The sequence below is a fragment of the Diceros bicornis genome, chromosome 34 (assembly GCF_020826845.1).
Source record: "Diceros bicornis minor isolate mBicDic1 chromosome 34, mDicBic1.mat.cur, whole genome shotgun sequence".
NCBI lineage: Eukaryota > Metazoa > Chordata > Mammalia > Perissodactyla > Rhinocerotidae > Diceros > Diceros bicornis.
The window spans coordinates 19,296,104-19,314,393 of NC_080773.1; the positions used below are offsets into that span (position 1 = coordinate 19,296,104).

The following is an 18,290-nucleotide window of genomic DNA, read 5'->3' on the forward strand; positions in this document are numbered from 1 at the left end:
TATCTAATTCCTTTACAATATGATCATTTCCAAGACTGCAATAATACTCAGTTTTAGGGAAGAGTGTCTCATATAACATTTCATAACAGCCTAATTGAAGCCTACTTCTAGGGGATACTCTTACCCTAAGCAGGGCAACCGGCAAGACTTTATCGCATGTTAACTTAGTTTCCTGATGTATTTTGGCAACTGTTTTCTTTAGAGCGTGGTTCATCTTTTCAGTTTTTCCTGTAGACTGAAGCCTCCATGAACCATGTAACTTCCATTGTATTCCGAGGGCCTCAGACACCTCTTGTGTTACCTTGGCTATGAAAGCTCCTCCATTATCACTTTGATTTGAAAGAGGCAGCCCAAAGGGAGGGATCATTTCTTTTAATAAGGACTTTGTTACTTCAGAAGCCTTTTCTGTCCTGCATGGAAAAGCTTCAACCCATCCTGTGATGGTGTCCACAAATACCAGCAAATATCTATGACTTTCCATGGCTCTAGGCAGAGCAGTAAAGTCAATTTGCCAATCATGTCCTGGTTCTGTCCCTCGGGTTTGCACCCCTTTGATTATTGGTGGTGGCCTGGTTTAGGGATTGCTTCTGGTGCAAATCAGGCAATTTTGTACTACCTTTTGGATGGCCCTTTGCATTTGTGGACCAACAATAAACTTTTGTAGCCAATGATAAGTTGCATCTCTCCCATAGTGGTTTCCTTGATGTAGGAGAGTAACAATTCCTTCCATTCAGTGCTCGGGTATAAGCACTAGTCCCTGTTCATCATAAATCCAGCCTTCTTTGGTTGTTTGGTCGTGATCACCATCTAAGTCTCGAGAGTCAGCATGAAATCCCCATTCATCTGCTCTGTCTAGATCCATTTCTGAATACTGAGGCTAAAAGGGACAGATCCACACTCAGGATGAGTGCTGGGGCCTTAGGATCTGGGTTTTTGGTTCTGGCTGCCAGTTTTGCGGCCTGATCGGCCAAATTATTTCCTTTAGCTATATAACTGTCAGACTTTTGGTGGACCAGGCAATGTACGATGGCCACTTTTCCTAATAGGGCCAGTACCTCCCCCACATGTTTGATCTCTTTCTTCCTGATGTTAATAGACCTCTCTCTTTCCATATGGACCCCATGTTCAAGCACAACACAGAAGGCACACTTAGAATCAGTATAAATGGTTACTTTTCTCTTAGCTCCAAGATGCAGGGCTCTTGCAAGGGCTATGAGCTCTTCCTTCTGGGTAGACGTACCTGGAGGGGGTGCTTCCACTTCTAGGATTTCGTGATGAGTTACTACTGCATACTTGGCCTTCCAGAGTCCACAGTCCATGAAGCTGCTCCCATCAGTAAACACTTCCATGTCTGTCAGTCAGGTCGGGTCCACTAGAATAAACTTCTTCAATTATTTGTACGTAATCATGGACAGGTTCTCCTGTCAGACTGGGAAACATGGTGTCTAGGTTTAGGGTGGATACCACCTTCAATTTTACATTTGGGCTGTCCAGTAGTATGGTCTGATCTTTGCCCAATCTTCCCGAAGTGAGCCAATATCCACCCTTCTGTTCAAGTAGAGGCAGCACACAGCGAGGAGTGTGCACAGGAGTAGGCTGGCCCCGGGTAAATTCTCCAGCCTCTCAAAAAAGGTCATAGGTCGCAGCCACAGCCTGGAGGCAAATTTGCCACCCTGAGTTATATTGTCCAATTGTTTTGAGAAACAAGCTACTGGCCTTCTGGCGCACCTAAATTCTGAGTTAGCACTCCAAGATTCACGGCCCGCCTTTTGCATACAACAAGATCAAATGGCTTTTCAATGTCCAGGAGAGCAAGTGCTGGGGCTGTTAAAAGTTTCTCCTTGATGGCATGAAACCCCTTACGGCATTCCGCAGTCCAGTTTGATGGCTCACAGTCATTTCCTTTAAGAGCTTCATTTAGGGGTTTAGCCACAAGTCCCAAATTAAGGATCCAAATACAACAAAAGCCAGCCAATCCTAAAAGTCCTCACAGTTGTCTTCTGGTGGTGGGGACAGCCACCCTAGCCAGTGCCTCCCTTCGAGACTGTAATAAGTTTCTTTGTCCTTTTGATAACTCAAATCCTAAATAATTTACAGCTGGTTGAGAAATTTGTGCCTTCCCCTTGGAGACTTTATATCCTCATTCTGCCAGGAAGTTTAAAGCCACGATTGTATTTTGGTCTGAAGCTTCCTCAGTTTTACTAGCAATCAGTTGTCATCCACATGTTGGAGTAAGATTTCTTCATTTAACGGGAGATCCCTTAAGTCCTGGGCTAGGGCTTCCCCAATGATGGTGGGGGCATTTTGGAATCCTTGTGGGAGGACCATGCAACAATATTGTTGTTTTATAATAGTCTCTGGATCGTGCCACTCAAAGGCAAACAGCTCCTGAGACTCAGGGTTTACAGGAATGCAGTAAAAGGCACCTTTAAGTCCAGAACTGTAAACAACAAAAGTCCCCAGATGAAGCTGCAAGCAGAGCGTAAGGATTCGGCACCTCCGGATGTATATCCTCTACAGTTTGATGGATGGCTCTCAAAGCCTGTACAAAACGCTGGTCTCTGGTCCCAGGTTTTTGAACCGGCAGGGTGGGAGTGCTATATAGGGAGTGACCAAGTCAGATTCATTGGCATTTAAGAAAGCTGGCTCTCAGAGGCTTTATACCCTCTTTCACATGCCTCTTTAAAGGGTATTGCTTCAAATTTGGAGTCTTGGTGTCTGGGCATAAGTTTACTTCTATTGGACCAACCATCTTGGCTCTTCCCAGCCTCTTGTCAGCACGAACATCCACTCTTATCTGTCGTAGAACTTCTTCAGGGACTTTTGATTAAGACTCCTCTCTTACTTGCAACAGGGTGGCTTGAAGAGTGCAGCCGTGATCTGGGAAGACTTTAATGTCTACTTTCTCTAGTGAAAAAGTCACTTGGGCATTTCATTCTGTTAGTAGATCTCGTCCCAATGATGGAATAGGGCACTCAGGCATATACAGAAAGCTGTGCCATAGATATGTTTTTTCTATGTGACAATTGAGCGGTTGTATGAAATATGTATGAGAGACTTCCTCAGATACACCAGTAATGGACATGGTCTTGAGGGAAAGGGGGGCTGTCTGGTGTTTAGTACAGAAAAAGTAGCACCAGTGTCAGAAAGTCTACAAGTATTTTTCTCACAGCAGTTGTCACCCAGGGTTCCTTGTAGGAAAAGTCAATGATGCTGGCGGAATCCATAGGGGCTCCTGGGCCCCGTCATTCTTGGTCACTGTCAGCAAACTGCGGCATCTGGTGGTCAGGCACATTGATTTTCTCTCTCAACTTCTGAGAATGGCTGGGGCATTCTCTTTTCCAATGGCCTTCCTTTTTGCAATAGGCATATTGTCTAGGTCCCAGAGTCAGGTGCCCAGGACAATTGGAAGAAGGAGGGCCGGGGTCAATGATAAGGGCCAGTGCCCTGTTGAGGGCCAACCAAGCTTCAGGCAAGTGGTCAAGAGAACAGAATTTCCTTCCTTGTTGCCAAATTTGTTACCAAGAAAGAGCTTGCTGCCTGATGCCCATAGAAGCCAATACTACGGCACCTGCTTTTGAGAGAAGAAAGAGCTTTATTGCAAGGTCCACCAGCAAGGAGACAGGAGGCAAGGCTCAAATCTGTCTCCTGGAGCTGAAGCAGGGACAGACTTTTATGAAGTTGGGAGTGGGAGTGGGTATGCATAACACTAGCTTGGTGGTGTCTGATTGGAGAGTGAGAGTATAACAATCTTATAAGTCCCATGTGCTACAAATCAAGGGACCCCTGGCTTATTAGGATCCCCACACAGCTTTCTCTTCACATTGAGTTTCGTTGTTACGGAACTTTGCTAGGTGACTTGAGGTCATCTGAGGAGAAGGTTTCCATCCACTGAGCACGCTCCAGTTACATGACTTGTAGTTTTTGCTCATCGCCCCTGCAGAACAACTTTGACATTTTGTTATGGATACAATAGGGCCAGCAAGGATTGCTCTATGATGGTTACATGGGCCCCTGGGAAGCTGCACACACTGCTCAGGACTGTGGCCCGGGTCACTGTTGTGGAGAGAAACCTGGTTGTTTCCAGTGATATTAAGTATCTGTGTGTACTGTGTCCTAGTGATCCCAAGTATGGTCCAGTGCAGGGGCCAGAGAAACATATGGGAAGATGGACGAGGATGTTCACAGCTACATCATTTGTTACTTCTTTCTGTCCCTGTCAACAGCTCTTAGGGGTCTCTGTTCATTTCTTGCGTCGTTTTTCCAGTTCAAGCTCCCGGCCTTCCCTCTGGCTGATTCTCCTTCTCAGCTCTCCTGTCTCTGGTATGTTCCTCTCTGTCTCCCTCTCTCATGCTGGCTCAGTCTCTCACACTCTTCCCTCTCATCTCAGCTTCACAATACCTGCTTCAGAGAGGTGCTGTGACTCAAAGACCTGAGGCCCCCATCATGGTGAAGCCACTGTGGTTTTTTCTCACTCTCCTCCCTGTTTTCTGAGCTGATTCTGCTCCTGCCCCTCCTGGCCTCTGTCTCAGTCCTGCTCTCCCTAAGGGGCTTCATTTTTCTGCTTTCTGTTTTCTTCCACCTCTCTCTGTTCTCTCTCCGTCTTCCTGGTTCTCTTGTCCCCACCCTGCTTGTTTCTGTTTTCTCTTCTCCCTCCTTCCTCCAGGTGTGTCTTCCCCACCGTTTTCTTGTCCCTGGGCCCTCTGCCTGTCTCCCTCCTTCTGGGGTTAGCAAGCCCATTCCCTCTGAGATGTGCTTCCCTGTCCTCTGCCCTCATTCTCGTTCCTTCTCTCCCCCAGCTGGGACGTGGACCTCTTGTCTATCCCGACAGCGTACTGGGAGCTGGATCCAGGCTGCAGAGAGAAGGGAGAGGACACCGTGGGAGGGTCTGCACTGCCCCATGGAGGTCAGGCCTGGGAGGTCAAGTGTGGAGCTAACACTCAGAGAAGCAAGGGTTGAAGCCAGGAGGCACCCGGGCTCTCCTCTCCCAGGCCCTCAGTTCTCAGAGGAGGGGAGCAGGGTTCCCACCACAGGGGACAGGCCAGGCCTGCCCTTCTCCACGTCGCTCTGCCTGCTTGGGCTCCTGCACACTCTGCACCACGAGAGCTTCCCGGCCCCGCCTTGAGTGCCCCGTGGAGGCGGCTCCCCCCCGCAGATGACTCACCCAGAGCTGAGTCAGGAGGGGAAGGGTCAGTGGGCTCCGAGGCCAGGGGCCTGGTTCCCGCTCAGCATTCCACTGCTCCCTGTGTGCCCTGCAGCTGGGGCCACCCCTCTCAGCCTGTTCCCCAAGGCGTTGGGGAGAGAGGGGGCACCAGCCATGTGTCTCCCTGGAAAAGCTGAATTCTGAATCCTCACAGAGGAGAGTCTGAGCAGAGAGCGGCGTCCCCCTCACCACAGCCCCAGTCAGCTCTACCCGGGGAACAGGGGCTGGGGAAGGAGCTCAGGGGAACACAGGCCGGCAGGGGTGCTGTGGGGTGGAGGCTGATCCGAGCAGGGATCCAGAGACACAGCCTGAAGTCCGGGAAGGAGAGGGATAAAGAAGCCCCCCCCCCCCCACTTAGCCCCTCTCTGAGCCACTGAATGTTCTTGGCTGAGCCTCAGTTTCCCCAGGGTAAAAAGAAACCCCTATAGCTGAGATGAGGATGGGACTGGAAAAACCAAGCTGTCATTCTCTTCCTTTGGGGCGGGGCAGGGAGGGGAGCAGATGTCAGGGAAGGCGGCTGGGGGCTGACAGGGAGCGGAAGTGCTGAGCTGCCCAGAGGGGTGTTGCAATCCTGCCAGGGTAGTGACTGTGTGTCCCTTTCATCTCCAGGCTGACATGTGGTTGTGGGGGCTGGAGGCCAGCGGAGCTAGAGTCCAGGGCCAGGACCCAACCCGTAGCTGCCAGGGGTCACTGGCGGTCAGAGGCAGCTGAGAAGAGGGGGAAGCACCGGACCCAGCCCTGGGAGGCTGATGGGGTGCTGGGAGGGGAGATGGGGGGTCATCGTGCCTGGAGGGGCCTGAGAGGGGGAAGAAGAGCAGATGGAGTATTTACAGGGGCCCTGAAGGCTTGGAGATGGGGGAGCAGTGGAAGAGGGGACCTGGTGGGATGGATGGAGGGACACACACTGGAGCCTTGCAGCTGAGGTTTTGTGGTTTAGACAGGCTGAGAAGACCCCTCCCCAGAAGGGAAAGTGAGGGCTGTGAAGGTTAGACCCCTGAGCGCATCCAGGGAGGGCTGCATGCTCCCAGATGCAAGTTGTGGGACTTGAGGGGTGAGTCTGAGAGTGAAATTGGAGGTGGCGGGGAGGGGATAGGAGTGGGGGGCGTGACCCCAGAGTGTGGAGTGGGAGTTGTTCGGGCTGAGGAGGCTTGTGAAGAAGGGGGTGGCATGGAAGAGGGGCCTGGGGGTACAGTGTGAACTGATTCCTGAGTCACCCAGAGAGAGACTGAGACCCCTGAGGCTGGGAGAGGGGGCTGCAGCAGGAGGGGAGGGTGGGGACTGTCCCCTGGGGGGAGGGGCTGGAGCAGGCTGAGGTCCCCACAGTCAGGGAGATTTGGAGGTGCAGGCGATGAACAGCAAGAGGCTTTGGGCCAAAGGGACCCGACCCACCCCCACCAGCAAGGGGCCCAAATGGAAAAGGTGAGAGGACACGGGGAGGCAGGCCCAGGGGAGGCCCAGGGGAGGGAAGGCAACCTGCCCCACCCCTCCCCAGCCTAATAAAGGCCCAGGCCAGGCCAGGTTCTCTCACCTCACTTGTCCCTCACTGGTCCAGGCAGGTGCTCACCTGTCCTGTCCCTCACTGGTCCAGGTAGGTGCTCGCTGACTTGCCAGGAGGGACCTGGGGGAGGGAGAAGGGTCTCACTGATCACCCCCATCCTTGCCTCTGCCTCCAGAGTGCCCCTCCCACCAGCCATGAGGCTCCTCCTGTCGCTCCCGGTCCTGCTGGTGGCTCTGTGGATGGTCTGCGAAGGTAAAAGAGGAGAGGAGACTCTGGGAGATTGAGATTGGGGAGTGCGAAGCTGGCCACGGGCCTGGGGTCCAGGCTTAGAGGACCCTTGAGAGCTCTGGGGCCCCTCCTGTGCCCTGATTCCCCTACTGTCCACTGATCACCCCCCTGCCCCTGTCCCCTGCCAAGTGGGTCTCAGGCACCTCTACAGGGTGGTCCAGGGGCTAGCAAATCTGCCCAGCGGAGCCCCAGCAACTGATGACGTACTGACTCTCACCCCTCCAGGATTGGCTGTCTTGCTTTTATAGCCTGGAAAGGGGCTGGGGCCAGGGGCAGGTGTCCAGTGGTGAGAGTAAGGCAATTCCCAGTGGCTCCAGCCCCATGTGCTCCGGTGTCCCCTCCCATCATCCTAACACCATGCGCCCCAAGAATCCCATTGATGGATCTCCTTTCCCACCCCTGGAGTCTCCTCCTGAGGCCTCCCAGCAGGGAAATGTTTGCACCCCTATCCGTGGACAGGCCCATCCCTGGCCCAGGCGGGCCCGGAGCCCTCCAGCATCCTGGATGCCATCCCGGATATCGTGAAAGAGAGTGCACACACGCTGGGCAACAAGGATCAGGGAGTCCCTGACAAGTTGAAGAAGAACGACTCTGCTTCAATGACCTGGTCAGGACCCTTCCCACGGCATGAGAGGCCTAGGGCGTATGAATGAACACATTGGGGAAACTGAGGCTGGGAGAGGCTGACAAGGTCCCTGTGGTCACACAGCTGTATCTCTGGGTGCTCAGACTCGGGGGACAGGTTCCCTGACTCCATCCAGGCTCACTGTGAGCATGGTCCTGGGTGGTGGTGAAAGACCCAAGCCGGGGACTTGGACAGACCTGTGTCCACAGGCTGGGGAAGACCCACTCCTCCCTCTCTGATCAGGAGCCTCAGTGTCTGCATCTGTACAATGGGTGGTTCTGGGGGAAGGAAACTGGAGGACTTGCGTCGTGCCGGGCACAGTGCAGATGCTCCATAATCATTTCACCCCCAGTGGCTCTGTCTGAGGAGTGAGAAAAGCATCCATTCCTGAACAGATATTCATGGAGCATCTGCTAAGGGCCAGGACCTGTTCCAATGTGGGCAATAATCATGACGAACAAGATGAAGTCTCAGCCCACGGGGAGCCGACATTCTGGGGGGAGGCAGAGGGGGGCAGGAACAGACCATGAAGGAGGGGATTCCAGGAGATGAGCCAGAGGGAGCTGAGCACTGAGAAGACAATAACAGGGTGGGTGTGAACAACCAAGGACGGGGAGGGGCTTTTGTAGACACGGAGACTGGATCGTCTCTGAAGAGACAACACTTTCAATTGAGATCTGAATGACAGAAAAACCAGCTGGGACTACGAATTTGGGGAGAATGTTCCCTGTGGAGGGGGAGTGCAAAGGCCCTGAGGCAGGAAGATCTGCACATAATCAAGGAGAGGGTGACATCTAGGCCAGGGGCACAGCCTGAGCAAAGGCAGGGAGGCTGCAATGTGCCCTTGAATCAGCAGGGGACAGTCAGGGCAAGAGCAGGCTTGGGAGCCAGAGAGGGCGGCCTTGAAACCAGGCCAGGGTGAGGTGTTCCGACTTCAAGTGGCTCTGGTCCATCTCGGAAACATGCACAGAAGTGGGGCCACCCAGCCTGGGGCTCCTCCTAACTGTCTTGGGGGAAGGGAAAGATCAGGGAGTTAGGTCAGGGGTGGGATTAGGCATTCTAGGGGGAGGCAAAACACAATGACCTCTCCCCTACCTCTCCCTACAGGGCACCCGTATTGAAGCCAACAGGGAAATTATATCACAAGCCTACACCACAACACCTGCATGTACCAAAAGACAAGCATACCCCAAAACTCCACTCCACGAAACACCAGGAGGGGTGGCTACCGTCCTGGCTGCCGTGTCCGTGAAGAAGGCTCTGAAATTCTCCATACCCTGGGCACCTGTACAGGAGATTTCCCACATGATGCCCCATATTCCCCCCACCCCCACCAGCAATAAAAATGCTAGAGAGAATTCTGAGTGCTTCTTTGCTGTGGGAGGGGGGCTATGGGACAGGGTGGGGGTCGTGCCTTCAGGGAAGAGAGGCAAGGACTCACCTGTATCGAACATTCTCTACTTGCTCTGTGCTGAGGACTTTGAATTTCACGATCTCAAAAGAATCCTCACAAGAACCTTGCGAGCTGGGCCCTATTATTCCCATGAGGGCATCAAGACCTGTGAGTTGAAGGTGTCACCACGGGCCCCCCAGGACCAGTTCAACTGACCCCATCTTATCCACAGAGTAATTACGAGTGGTTTTTCAGGAACTGAGACCCCTCGTCCAGTTCAGGCTGGTTGAGACCACCAACCCATCAACTGGGCCTGCAAATTCTCCAGAAGTGACCTTTTGACGTCAAGAGGGTAAAGACTCCACCCTCAGATCATGCTAATGCCTCCATTTTGTGAACACGCGTCCTTATGAAGAGGCACGAAGCTTGACTACGCTTGCACAGATTATCAATTACCTCACCTCTCCTCCCCTCCAATCATCTATTCCCACTTCAGACCATCCTGCTCCTACCCCATAAATATCCTTGGGTCCCTATTTTTGGGACAGTGGATCTGAGATTGATTCTCCTGCCTCCTCGCTTGGCCGCCTTGTGATTAAATCCTTTTCTTTGCAAACTCATTGTCTTGGTGATTCGTATAATCATGTGGCAGGCAAAGCGAACCTGGTTGTGTAACGAAGCCACTCGTGCAAGGTCACACAGCCAGGAAGTGCAGAACTGGAGTGGACCCCAGCCTGGGGCTGTCACTCTGCTCTGCTCTGCCCTGGCTGGGCTGCCCAAGAGAAGGGACTGGGTTGACTCATCACTGTGCACACAGGAGGTGTTTATTACACTTCAAAGGATCAGGAAAAGGGATCTGGATGAGGGCCAGGGAAGGACATGAGCTACAGACTGACACAATCCCCATCCTTACAGTCTCAGCTTTGATGTTCCCTCCTCCAGGAAGCCCTCCTTGACCTCCCCTTGGCTCAAGCACCTCCATCCCAGCCCTGCCCACCCTGGGTCGTCGCTGTCTTCAGAGAGCTCTCTCTCTCCCACGGGACTGTGATACCTGATAAAATAATTAATTACACTAAACCTGAAAAAAAAACCCTAAGCACTGCATTTTCACAAAACCCCTCTGAGGGAGATGCAGTCACTGCCCCTATTAGGTGAAGAAACTGAGGCAGAGAAAACTAAAGTCACGTGTGGGACATCACAAAGCCCAAAGTGGGGAGAGCCAGGATTTGAACCCGAGGAGAAGTTCAGGGTCACATTCTCACTCCACTTTCCTCCTCACCCTGCCGAGCATGCGGCTGCGACTGTGCACACACGTCCTGCCCCAGGCCTCGCTGGCATCATATCCGGCATATTACAGTGCACCCACATTCCTCGATAGAAATCGGAGGAGGCGTTGCACTGCGGTTGGCTGGTTGGCACGACGATGTATTTTTTATCAATTTGATCCAATACTTACTAATTTTTAGTTGGCCATTTTCCCAGCATTTTGCAGTCAGTCAATTGATATTTCAGTCATTTTTATCAGCCCTAGGAAGCTCTCAGGCTGGAGACTCAAGAGAGTCACATGGACAGAGGGGATGGACGGGCAGTTCCTGCAGAGAGTGCACATCTGCGTGTGAAGAGAACCTCCAACTCAGGGGCAGGGAGAGGAAAACAACCACAGACACCAGTCAGCTCCCGGTCACTCGGCAGAGAGCAGAAGAGCAAAATGCCAGGTGTTGGTGAGGACGTGGGCCCCTGGGAAGCTGCAACACTCCTCAGGACTGTGGCCTGGGTCATTGTTATGGGGAGCAACCTGGAAACTTCTAGAAACCAGACACTTCCAGTGACATTAAGCATTTGTGTGTCCTGTGTCCCATGATCCCATGTCTGGCCCAATGCAGGGGCCAGAGAAACATATGGGCATGGACGAGGATGTTCATTGCTACGTTATTTGTGGGGACGGGAGCTGGAAGTGACCTAGGGGTCATCACTAGGGGAATGAAAAAAAATGTTGAACACCATGGAGCGGCAGAAAGGATGAGCTAGTTGTTCTCGCAACAACACGGAGACATCTAACAATGCAGCGTTGAGTGGAAAAGAATCCAGAGAAGATCCATTAGGTGGTGTCACTGATGTAGAATTAGAACAGACCCACATGGCACAACCTTGTGTATTTGATATCTTTCATGACTCCCATACTCCAAGCACATCTGAGGAGTGCTTAAGGAGGGGAGAGGAAGAGGGGTAAGGATGCAGAACAAAGGTAGGAAATAAATAAATAGAACTCTCTGTACTAATGCCCTCAACTCCCCTAAGCTCCTACTCTCTCTTCCCACTCAGCAGCCAGGGGCATCCTGTTAGAACAAGTCAGATCACGCCCCTCCTCTGCTCGGAACCCTCCTTCCACCCTCAGAGGAAACCCAAAGAGCCTACCAAGATCTACAAGCTCTACTGTCTCTGACCCCATCACCTCTGTGGCCTCATCCCCTATCCCTCTCCCCCTCCCTCCTCATGGCACCTCTAACAGCTGGGCCGGCCCCTACCTCAGGGCCTTTGCACTTGCTGTTCTCTCTGCCTGGAATGTTCTTCCCCCAGGTGTCCAGATATCTGCCTAGTTCACTCTCATCTCCTCCAGGTCTCTGTTCAAAATATCCCCTGGGGGCCAGGCCCATGGAGTAGCAGTGAAGTGTGCGTGCTCTGCTGCTGGTGGCCCAGGTTCAGATCCTGGGTGCGCACCGACGCACTGCTTGTCAGACCATGCTGTGGCGGCACCCCAAATAAAGTGGAGGAAGATCAGCACGGGTATTAGCTCAGGGCCAGTCTTCCTCAGCAAAAAAGAGGAGGATTGGCATGGATGTTAGCTCAGGACTGATCTTCCTCACACACACAAAAAAAATCCCCCCTCGCATCGTGCCCCCCCCATATTGCTCTCCTTTATCTCTTTATCTGCCTTTCTTTTCAGTATTTATTACCCTCTGATATATCACATATCTATTCGCTTACTTGTTTACTGTCTGTGTCTCCCTCTGTTAGGATGTCAAGTTCATGGAGGCTATCTTGTTCCCTGCCACACCCCTGAGTGCCCAGCACATTCAGACAGCCTCACCTGTGGCACACACAACACACAGAGGGGAGGGCAGGGATCAGGACACCAGGTGGCACCTGGCTCAGCCTACGGGGTCAGGGAGAGCTCCCTCGAGGAGGGGACATTGCACCTGAAACCTGAAAGACAGTTCAGAGTCACGCAAAGAGAATTGGGGAAGAGTGTGACGAGCAACAGAATTTTTTGACCCATGAACGTTTATTGTACAAACACATGGATGGGAAACAGTACAAAAATGAACGAATGCGGCCACTTTCGATACCAGTTGAGCAGTTCCTAAGAAGGTGATCAGGATTACCACATGATGCAGCAATTCCACTGCTAAGCACCTACCCAAAAGGACTGTAACATGTCCACACAAAAACTTGTACACAAATGTTCACAGCAGTATTATTCATAATAGCCCAAAAGTGGAAACATCCCAAACGCCCACTAACTGATGAATGGATAAAAAAATCCACAGAGTGTGTGTACATCCGGTGTATGTATATGTCCATCCATACAGTGGAATATTATTCAGTCATAAAAAAGAATGAAGTACTGATGCCTGTTACAGCATGGATGAACCATGAAAACACTGTGCTTTCATGGCCACAAGTGCATGACTCCATTCATACGAAATGTCCAGAAAAGGGAAATCTATAGAGACAGAAAGCAGGTTAGTGGTTGCTCTGCTGAGGGGAGAAGGCAATGGGGAGTGACTGCTAATGGGAATGGGGCTTCCTTTTCGGGTGATGAGAATGTTCTGGAATTAGATGGCGGTGATAGTTGCACAGCTTTGCAAATATACTAAAAACAATTGAAACATGCACTTTAAAGGGGTGAATTTTGGGGCCGGCCCAGTGGCGCAGGGGTTAGGTGTGTGCGCTCTGCTTCGGCGGCCTGGGGTTCGGATCCCAGGCACGCACCAACGCACTGCTTGTCAGCCCATGCTGTGGCGGCGTCCCACATACAAAATAGAGGAAGATGGGCACAGATGTTAGCTCAGGGTCAATCTTCCTCAGCAAAAAAGAGGAGACTCGGCAACAGATGTTAGCTCAGGGCTGATCTTCCTCACAAAAAAACAAAAAATAAAAATAAAAGGGTGGGACCGGCCCAGTGGCTTAGCGGTTAAGTGCTCACACTCTGCTACTGGCGGCCCGGGTTCAGATCCCGGGCGTGCACTGACACACCGCTTCTCCGGCCATGCTGAGGCGACGTCCCACATATAGCAACTAGAAGGACGTGCAACTGTGACATACAACTATCTACTGGGGCTTTGGGGGAAAAAAGGAGGAGGATTGGCGATAGATGTTAGCTCAGAGCCGGTCTTCCTCAGCAAAAAGAGGAGGATTAGCATGGATGTTAGCTCAGGGCTGATCTTCCTCACAAAAATAAAAATAAAAAAAATTTGAAAAAAATAAAATTAAATAAAAGGGTGAATTTCATGGTATGTGAATAGCTCAATCATTAAAAATGAATGAAAGATCTCCCAGACAGAAGGCAGAAAGAAGAGATAAAGAAGGGGACATTTCCACCTCTTTTTCTTCCTACTTCCCTGCCATGACCCAGAGCAGCCGGGGAGGTCAGTGGTTAGGGGCACTAGAAGAGAGGTGGGGGCAGGGATTTAGGAGTGAGGGGATGGGGTGCGGACTGGGGCAGGGATCCTGGGGTCAAGGAAAACAGAGAGAGAGAGTGCTTTGGGGTCTGGCAGTCAGGACTGGTGATCTTGCAGACACAAGGTTGCAGGCTCAGGATGAGATTCTCCCTGCCCCCAGACACACACACTGGGGTCTCAGGACCCACCAGTCCACACTGCACTCCCTCCCTGGGACCTCTCTGCCCCCATCCCCTCACTGCCAGTTGTTTTTGAGGCCCACCCTGAGCGACGTTCAGCCTGTTCCTGGCCCCGAGATGAGCAAACATCACAAGCAGCGAAAGCAAACAGCCCTTGCTGACCTTGGAGCTGGAGCGGGGGTCAGAGACCTCCCCCAGGGCCCACCCCACCCCGGGCCCTGCTCCCACCTCCCTCTTGTGCTCCAGGATTCCGGTGGGAGGTGGGGCAGAGGTTGTCCTGGCTTGGCTAGGTAGTGTGAGAGGGCCCGGTTCAAATTCGCCACTTGCCGGTTGAGGAGCCATTGGTAAGTGGTCTCACCCCCACCCTGGCAGCCTCAGTTTCCTCATCTGTCAAATGGGAATGATAAAGATGCCCTCTTCATCAGGCTGTTGTGAGTTAATTCAATGAGTTAACGCGCTGAAGCCCTGCCATGGCGCCTGGTGCATAGCGCGTACTCAGCGTGTGCTTAACCAACAGTGGCGACATTGACCAAGGCCCTTTGTAGTGGATCTGGCGCTGCTCACAGCACTTTCCATAAACAATCTCCTTTTACTTACCCAGGGAAAGTAGTCCGTGACTCCCATTCATGGACGAAGAAACAGGCCCAGAGAGGTTAAGCAACTTGCACCAGGTCACACAGCCGGAGGGATGTGGAGCCAGGCTCTGAACCCCACACTGTGCTGCTTCTCATAACACACTGCATGGTGGATTTTTCCTTTTCTCTTTCTTATTATGGTAAAACACATAATGTAAAGTTTACCATTTTAACCATGTTTAGGCATACAGTTCAGTGACATTAAGTTGTGCAACCATCACCACTACCTATTTCTGGAACTTTCTCACCTTCCCAAACAGAAACCCTAGGAGGTTTTATTTTGCTGATGACTGTTAGTGAGGAACTCCAGGAAACATTTGCTGAGCCGCTACTGTGTGTCAGAGCCCGTGCTGGGGCCACCGGGAGGGACAACATTCTGCTGGAAGCCTCTGGGTCAGGATGGTACTGTCTAGTCATTTAGGTATTGGCCAAGGTGGGGTTGTCAGATAATGTCACATAAAAATACAGGTTCCCCTGGGGCTGGCCTTGTGGCATAGCAGTTAAGTGCGCACACTCGGCTGCTGGCGGCCCGGGTTCGATCCCGGGCGCGCACCGACACACCGCTTGTCAGGCCACGCTGTGGCGGCGTCCCATATAAAGTGGAGAAAGATGAGCACAGATGTTAGCCCAGGACCAGTCTTCCTCAGCACAAAAATAAATAAATAAAAAATTTTAAAAAATACAGGATCCCGGTTAGATCTGAATTCCAGATAAACAACAAATCATTTTTAGTATCATTCTCAAATATTGCATGGAACATACTTATACTAAAAGGAAAAAGCTATTATTTATCAAAATTCAAACGTCATTGGGTGACCTGTATTTTATCTGGCAACCCTAGACCAAGGAATCCAGCCCACGGTTCCCTGGCCGAGCGGGGTGCCCTGGCTCGTGGCTGGGCTCTCCAAGAGAAAAGGCTCATTTTCCTTCCGTCTAGGGTGGGGCCCAAGCCTGGTGTGGACAACCTCCTACTGTGAGCGCCTGGAGCCTTCCCTCGCAGGGCCTCTCCCAGCCTTCACAGGGACTCTGGGAGGCAGACGCTTATCACCATCCCCATTTACAGATGAAAACGTGGAAGCCCAGAGAAGGGAACGTACTTACCCAGCTCTCGCTGTGAGTGTGTATCTGGCCCTGTAGCCCAGCACCCAAGAGATTTTAGAGACGAAAAAGAAATAAACAGCAATAATCTGTGAGCACCTATATTGCCAGGCTATGTGTTAAGAGCTTCCTTGTGTCATTATATTCAATTAAGGAAAGATGGATTGCAGGCCCATTTTACAGAAGAGGAAACTGAGGCCAGAAGAAGGGGCTGTCACGGGAGGCGGAGCCAGGATTTGAACCTGGTTCAGTGCAGGAACCTTCTGTCTTCCCCTGTCAGGCGAGGGTGCTGGGAGGGTAGGAGGGAGGGAGGCCAGCAGGGGCGGGCATGGCCTGATTGTCACCGTCACCTGGGCCCTTCTCTCTGAAGTCTCTGCCAAGGGGCGTGGGGAGGCAGCCAGGGGAGGGCTCTGCTCCGTGAAGCCTCGCCCTCCCTCAGCCCAGAGAGCCGAGCACAGAGGGACAGAGCCCCCAGAAATGTCGCTCCCTGGACGCAGGCCCTGGGCCCTGCCCTCCTTCTGCATCTACGTTCTGGTCCTGGCCTGGGTTGTGGGTGAGGAGGAGCAGGTGGGTGGGTGTGGGGACTCCACAGTGGCGTGGGGTACGTGACTGTCTGTGTGGGTTTGTACACACTGTGGTATGCAGATGTGTGCACGTATCTGGTGTGTGTGAAGTGTGTAACATGGGGTTGGCACAAGTGATAGTGGTCACATACACGCCTTTGTGTCTGTGTAAGCACGAGTATGCAGTTGTCCTAAATGTGTGTCCGTTAACTAGTGTGTATTTGTGTGCACATGTGGGTCTTTGTGGAGTATGTATGCAAAAGATTTGAGTGTATGGACACGTGTGAGGGTGTCTGTGTGTACTGGTATGTATGTCTGGGTTCTGCATGTGCATTTAGAATTTTTTTTGGCGAGGAAGATTGGTCTTGAGCTAACATCTGTTGCCAATCCTCCTCTTTTTGCTGAGGAAGATTGGCCCTGAGCTAACATCTGTGCCCATCTTCCTCTATTTCGTATGTGTGATGCCGCCACAGCATGGCTTGATGAGCTGTACATCGGTCCGTGCCTGAGATTTGAATCTGCGAACCCCAGGCCGCCAAAGTGGAGCATGCAAACTTAACCACTGCGCCACAGGACAGGCCCACACATTTAAAATGCTGACAGGGGGCCGGCCCCGTGGCTTGGTGGTTGGGTGCGCGCGCTCCGCTGCTGGCGGTCCAGGTTTGGATCCCGGGCACGCACTGATGCACCGCTTCTTCAGCCATGCTGAGGCCGCGTCCCGCATACAGCAACTAGAAGGATGTGCAACTATGACATAACAACTATCTACTGGGGCTTTGAGGGAAAAATAAATAAATAAAATTTAAAAAAATAAATAAAATAAAATAAAATGCTGACAGTTATATAATGCCTACGATGTGCAAAGCACCATTTCAAGTGCCTTCTAGGTGTTAACTCTGAATTCTCACAATAACCCTACGAGGTGGGGCCTATCATTATCCCAATCTACAGAAGGGGGAACTGAGTCTTGAAGAGGTTCAGTCATGGGCCGAGGGCACACCACAGTTCACACGGGTGCCTCTGTCCGTACGCGTACACATGTCCCCATGTGATAGCTGGTCTCCACAGGTGAGGCTGTGCCCAGGTGGGTGGGTGCTGGAGAGACAGGTGTGTGCCAGGAAGTGAAATGGGATCCGTGGCAGAATCCCTGGCCCACCAGGAGGAAGGGACAGCACGGCTAAGCCACTCTCCATCACTGGGGCCACAAAGTCCTCCTGTGCCCTCCATCCACTGCCTGTGGAGGTGGTTCACACAGCGTGAGGGGCACAGTGGGGGTGCAAGAGCAGGTAGAGAAGGAGGCATCAGGAGGAGGATGGGGGGAGAGAGAGGTGGGGTTCAGGCTGAGGGAGAAAACCACAGGCAGACCGAGGGGTGACAGGAGGGGCCAGCGGTGAGAGGACCGGCCGCCCTTAGGCCTCCAAGAGAGTGATGGTGGGCATCGGGGGAGACGGAGGAGGAAGGGTTCTGGGGTCACAGCCCACCCAAGTTGCCCTCTGGTCTCACCTAGCATGCCAGCAGGAAGTGCCTACAGGATCCCCAAGTCCCCCGCCAGGGCGGGCCAGTGGTCTCTGGGGCCTGGTGCGGGGCAAAGTGAAGGAGTTCATGGAGCCGCTGGTGACCAAGACCAGAGAGAGGTGGCGGTGGTTCTGGTGAGTGTGTGCAGAGGGGGCTGGGGGCCTGGACTCCTGGGTCTGAGGGAGGAGGGGCCGGGGGGCCCGCACCCCTGGGTCTGGGGGAGGAGGGGCCGGGGCCTGGACTCTTGAATTCCGAGGGAGTGGCAGGGGGTGGGGGTAGGGCTGTGAGCCCTGGGTCTGAGAGGAGTGGCGGGTGGGAGTAGAGAGCAGAGACTCCTGGGTCAGAGGGAGGCAGGTGTACGGGGGCGAAGTCTCGGGGGTAGCTGGGGTCTCAGCTGTGATGTCCCCTCTCCCACAGGGGCCCCTCGGCCTTCCGGGACTTCATGCAGACCTACTATGATGACCACCTGAGGGACCTGCGTCCCCGCGCCCAGGCCTGGCTCCGCAGCTCCAAGGAGAGCCTCCTGAACAAGGCCTACAACATGTGTCCCCAGCTCCTCTGCGGGGACGGGGACCAGGGTTAAACTGTTCACCATAAAGAAATTCTTCTCT

The 18,290-nt window shown here is 52.7% G+C and overlaps 2 protein-coding genes across 2 annotated transcripts; both read left to right on the plus strand.

Moving 5' to 3' along the window:
• The first annotated feature begins 6,677 nt into the window (after positions 1 to 6,677).
• On the plus strand, positions 6,678 to 9,605 carry LOC131396978 (apolipoprotein C-I-like). Its single transcript, XM_058529544.1, has 4 exons — positions 6,678 to 6,791; positions 6,877 to 6,953; positions 7,449 to 7,596; positions 8,722 to 9,605. Exons 2-4 carry the CDS (start codon positions 6,896 to 6,898, stop codon positions 8,864 to 8,866), a joined length of 351 nt encoding a protein of 116 aa, XP_058385527.1. The 5' UTR covers positions 6,678 to 6,791; positions 6,877 to 6,895; the 3' UTR covers positions 8,867 to 9,605.
• A 6,434-nt stretch (positions 9,606 to 16,039) lies between these two features.
• APOC4 (apolipoprotein C4) lies at positions 16,040 to 18,290 on the plus strand. Its single transcript, XM_058530984.1, has 3 exons — positions 16,040 to 16,154; positions 17,672 to 17,813; positions 18,097 to 18,290. Exons 1-3 carry the CDS (start codon positions 16,079 to 16,081, stop codon positions 18,260 to 18,262), a joined length of 384 nt encoding a protein of 127 aa, XP_058386967.1. The 5' UTR covers positions 16,040 to 16,078; the 3' UTR covers positions 18,263 to 18,290.

Excerpts from the sequence above, each read along its gene's own strand:
- LOC131396978 (XM_058529544.1), top strand. The coding sequence starts at position 6,896 with ATGAGGCTCCTCCTGTCGCTCCCGGTCCTGCTGGTGGCTCTGTGGATG. Across the intron at positions 6,954-7,448 it reads TCTGTGGATGGTCTGCGAAG|GCCCATCCCTGGCCCAGGCG; the intron begins GTAAAAGAGGAG and ends ATCCGTGGACAG. Across the intron at positions 7,597-8,721 it reads GACTCTGCTTCAATGACCTG|GGCACCCGTATTGAAGCCAA; the intron begins GTCAGGACCCTT and ends CTCTCCCTACAG.
- APOC4 (XM_058530984.1), top strand. The coding sequence starts at position 16,079 with ATGTCGCTCCCTGGACGCAGGCCCTGGGCCCTGCCCTCCTTCTGCATC. Across the intron at positions 16,155-17,671 it reads GGTCCTGGCCTGGGTTGTGG|CATGCCAGCAGGAAGTGCCT; the intron begins GTGAGGAGGAGC and ends GGTCTCACCTAG. Across the intron at positions 17,814-18,096 it reads GAGAGGTGGCGGTGGTTCTG|GGGCCCCTCGGCCTTCCGGG; the intron begins GTGAGTGTGTGC and ends CCTCTCCCACAG.